The sequence below is a fragment of the Palaemon carinicauda genome, chromosome 17 (assembly GCF_036898095.1).
Source record: "Palaemon carinicauda isolate YSFRI2023 chromosome 17, ASM3689809v2, whole genome shotgun sequence".
Classification (NCBI taxonomy): domain Eukaryota; kingdom Metazoa; phylum Arthropoda; class Malacostraca; order Decapoda; family Palaemonidae; genus Palaemon; species Palaemon carinicauda.
The window spans coordinates 7007591-7012590 of NC_090741.1; the positions used below are offsets into that span (position 1 = coordinate 7007591).

The 5000-nt window shown below is 28.2% G+C and overlaps 1 protein-coding gene across 1 annotated transcript in view; it reads left to right on the forward strand.

The window, feature by feature from the left end:
- LOC137656196 (proton-coupled amino acid transporter-like protein pathetic) overlaps positions 1 to 5000 on the forward strand; it is a 36376-nt gene that overhangs the window by 18094 nt on the left and 13282 nt on the right. The window contains exon 3 of the mRNA XM_068390369.1: positions 3550 to 3603. Within this exon, the coding sequence (XP_068246470.1) occupies positions 3550 to 3603 (54 nt within the window). The remainder of the gene's footprint in view (positions 1 to 3549; positions 3604 to 5000) is intronic.

Here is a 5000-nt window from a genome sequence, read left to right on the forward strand (position 1 = left end):
CATTAATTAATTGTTCCCCAACACGTTTGAATTTGGAGATTCGTGTTTTTTTTTTTTTTCATCGGGTTATTATTAAAGTTCCTCCTAAATTATATGAATATCAAAGCGAAAATTCTTATCACATCGGCAGGAATTATAATATCATATCGTTTCACTTCAGAAGAGAGTTTTGACCAAGTTTTCTTATAATAAACACACTTTCTCTATGTCTAACATTCGATATTTTTCGCATAATAACTGAATGAGGAAAACATATCAATAATACTTATACAACTAGATACATGAATCAGCCTATTTCAATACTTTAGTTCCTAGATTAGGGTAATTCGTGTTTTTTTTTTTTTTTTTTTTTTTTTTTTTTTTTTTTTTTTTTTTTTTTTTTTTTTTTGTCTCACTAGATACACTAATATATGTGATTTTTTATAATTTGTTTTTGTGCTCAAATGCTCTGGATATTCATCTAAAATATCTTTTTATGGGTCCTAATCTAAATTTAAGGAGTTAAGAATATTTCGATGATTAGGTCCTTTTTATGTATATATATTCTTTATTTCATGTTCCCAATTAGAGCCGTATGAAACTTCATCAGTCGCTGCATCATTGCATCTTTCGCTCCTTTGAAGCCGAACTTCAAAATAATGGATTTGGATTATCATAGCCACTGTCCAATTGTCTTTTACTTCCGAAAAAAAAAATCCTTCAATTCAATCTTAGTTTAATCTTTGCCAGTGTGTAGTCGAACAGGTGTGAAGCTTTGGTTATATCATACAAAGCAATCATTGATTGAAGGTGGTAAAAGGTAAATGAAAGAAGTTTAGGATATTTTAACTCCCATATTACTCATGGTTTCGATTTACTTACTTAATGCCCTTGTTCATCTTATCTACATCAATGGCGAAACCATTGACGTTGTCAAAATGACCATACATGTTGGCTACGTGGAATTCAACATCCAGTGTTATTAGGAAAATGAGAGAAGAGGATGTCTAAAAACATAGAAGGAAATTTTTGGAATGCGGACCTCGGCGGAATAGTTTTGAAAATTTAGATCAGGACCATGTGCTTGCGAGCCACAAAAACCAGCAAATGTCAATATGGCATAAACAAAAAGGATGACATATCGAAGAATAATCTAACCAAAACGATAACACCGCGTTTTTTTGGTTTTTTGTATAATTTTATCTGCTAATATTATGCTAATCTTGGTGGTTAGAACTGGCGGAATTTGTTTGCAGTGGTAAACCAATTCAAGGTTATTATGTGATAAAGACCCCCCGCGGGTCGGTCTTCATTTGTTTGTTTGGTGTGATTAGCTTTAACCAATGAAATAATCATATTCTCGCTACAATTATCTTTTGGCATAACGTTTGTATGTAATTCATGTGTATACACATTATATGCATAGCTATTATCTCCTTCATATATGTGTATATATATATATATATATATATATATATATATATATATATATATATATATATATACTGCATATATATATGTATATATATATATATATATATATATATATATATATATATATATATATATATATATGAGTATATATATGTATATATATATATAGGCCTATATTTGAATATATTTATATAAATATATATGTATATGTATATATATGTATATCTACATATATTTATTTATTTATATATACATATATACGTATATATATATATATATATATATATATATATATATATATATATATGTATGTATATATATATATATATATGTATATATATATATATATATATATATATATATATATATATATATATATATATGTGTGTGTGTATGCATGTATGTATGTATGTATATATATACGTATATATGTATATATAAATAAATAAATATATGTAGATATACATATATACATATATATATAAATATATTAAAATATATATACATATATATATATATTAGGATGCGTATGTGTGTAGCCTATTCATTATCAGTAGCCACAATTATCTCACATCTTATCGATTTCCTTAGGTTAGCTGACAGATAAGAGAGAATACGAGATAAATCTCAAAATGTTCGGATCTTCCAAACTCTTTGGTTTTCCTTGTTGATAACCTCCATAGTTATTCTATATAGAAATGAGTCAGAGCACCCACTTTAAAGAATGCCACTTTCATGAGCAAATAAATGGAATTAAAGGAAACGGTAACTGTACAGGAAATAGCGGGAAAAAATAACAGCTGGTTGGTCATTTCAAAGATTGGGATTTTTACGTGCGAAAGCTTTCTGTGTGAATAATCTACTATGGAGTTTTCTTACATTATTTTCATTATTAACATATTGAACTTTTCACACCTCATATGTAGTAGGTTGGCCAGGGCACCCGTTGAGATACTACCGCTAGAGAGTTATGGGTTCCTTTGACTGGCCAGACAATACTACATTGGATCCTTCTTTCTGGTTGCGGTTCATTTTCCCATTGCCTACACATTCACCCAATTGGCTGGCCTATTCTTTACAGATTCTCCTCTGTCATCATACACCTGACAACACTGAGGCTACTAAACAATTTTTTTTCACCCAAGTGGTTAACTACTGCACTGTAATTGTTCGGTGGTTAGTTTCCTCTTGGCAAGGATAAAAGAGACTCTTTAGCTATGGTAAATAGCTCTTCTAGGAGAAGGACACTCCAAAATCAAACCATTGTTCTCTAGTCTTGGATAGTGCCAAAGCCTTTGTACTATGGCCTTCCACTGTCCTGGGTTAGAGTTCTCTTGCTTGAGGGTACACTTGAGCGACACTATTGTATCTTATTCCTCTTTCTCTTCTTTTGTCAAGTTTATATAGTTTATATAGGAAATATCTATTTTATTACTTGTTTCCTTTCCTCACTAGGCCATTTTTCTTTTTGGGCCCCTAGGCTTATAGCATCCTGTTTTTCCAACTAGGCTTGTAAATTAGCAAGTAATAATAATAATAATAATAATAATAATAATATTGATCTGGCATATTTTAATGGAAATCTCCATAAAGAAAAAAAAAAAAAGATGATAATGTAGACACAAGTCACGGCCAGATGAACGAATAGACTGTACAATATGTAAAAATCAGGGGTAACGGAAGATTCCCAAATAACTATAATTCATTCACTGGTGATATTGATTTTCCTATTTCTAATCACTGGCTTCATCGGTATCCTACTCTATCTTATTTCTCTTCCTCTTGTTTTGTTATTTTTTTATAGTTTATATGGGGCATATTTATTTTGATGTTACTGTTCTTAAAATATGTTATTTTTTCTTGTTTCTTTTCCTCACTAGGCTATTTTCCCTGTTGGAGCCCCTAGGCTTATTGCATCCTGCTTTTCCAACTAGGGTTATAGTTTCGCAAGTGATAATAATAATAATAATAACAATAATAATAATAATAATAATAATAATAATAATAATAATAATAATAATAATAATATGCTTCCTTAGAAAGAAATTAACCTTAATTTTACAACCGCTACCAGATCACTTATAGAAGCAATTTTTCGTTTTATCGTTATATAATCTTTTTAAATATATATTTCAGATCGATCCTCATACTCGACGGATTCCAACTATCACGGCGGCCGTTGATATCAAGGTAAGGTTTTAGGAATGATGTCTTCCTTCTGATTTGATTTTTCAGTTATCTAAAGGCTGCATATTTCAACAAAATTCCGCTTTAGATATTTCTAGTGTATATGTATATATACACACATATATATATCTATACATATGTGTGTATATATATATGTATGTGTGTATGTATATATCAGTATATATATATATATATATATATATATATATATATATATATATATATATATATATATATATATACATACATATATATATATATATATATATATATATATATATATATATATATATATACAGTATATGTATATATATATAAATATGTATATATAGATATATATATATATATATATATATATATATATATATATATATATATATATGTATATACATATATATACAAATGTTTGTATGCATATAATTATATGCATATATATATATATATATATATATATATATATATATATATATATATATATGTATACACATATATATATATATAAATATATATATATATATATATATGTATATATACACATATATATGTGTGTGTGGGTATATATATATATATATATATATATATATATATATATATATATATATATATATATATATATATATATATATATATATATGTATATATATATGTATATATACATATATATATGTATACATATATATAAATTATATGTGTGTGTGGGTATATATATATATATATATATATATATATATATATATATATATATATATATATATATATTCTATATATATATATATAGAGAGAGAGAGAGAGAGAGAGAGAGAGAGAGAGAGAGAGAGAGAGGAGAGAGAGAGAGAGAGAGAGAGAGATTACAACATCCTCTAGCGCATTCATCCTTTAACTCTTGAATTGTGGTAGAATCCTCTATGCATTAAAAATTCCTATGACATTATTCGTACGATGCTCCTACACAGATAGCTTATCAGCAGCAGATAAAAAATCATCTCCACACTGCACCATTCACCCCCCGTCTTGCTTGTGCTCGTGCACTTCATTAATGCCTACGCCCCTTCTTTCCATCATACCTTTATATCTAGGCTTATCTCTTCTCCTACCTCCTATCACGTCTGCATTTTACATTCCTTTTACTATTCTACTGTTGTCCATTCTTTATACACGGCCGATCCACCTAAACATTCTCTGGTCCATCCTTCCACCCATACTTTTTACCGCATCTCCTACATATGTTTTTGCATCACAGTATGCTACACAAATATCGTATCAATAGCTCTGAGCTTTTTTCTGTAATTCATATTCAAAACCATGCTACATCATCATACTGGAAAGTTGGTTGAACAATCTATTAGTTCGGAGTTGTACCACAGACAAATCCGGTCTCTTTCTAATCTTCTGCACACTTC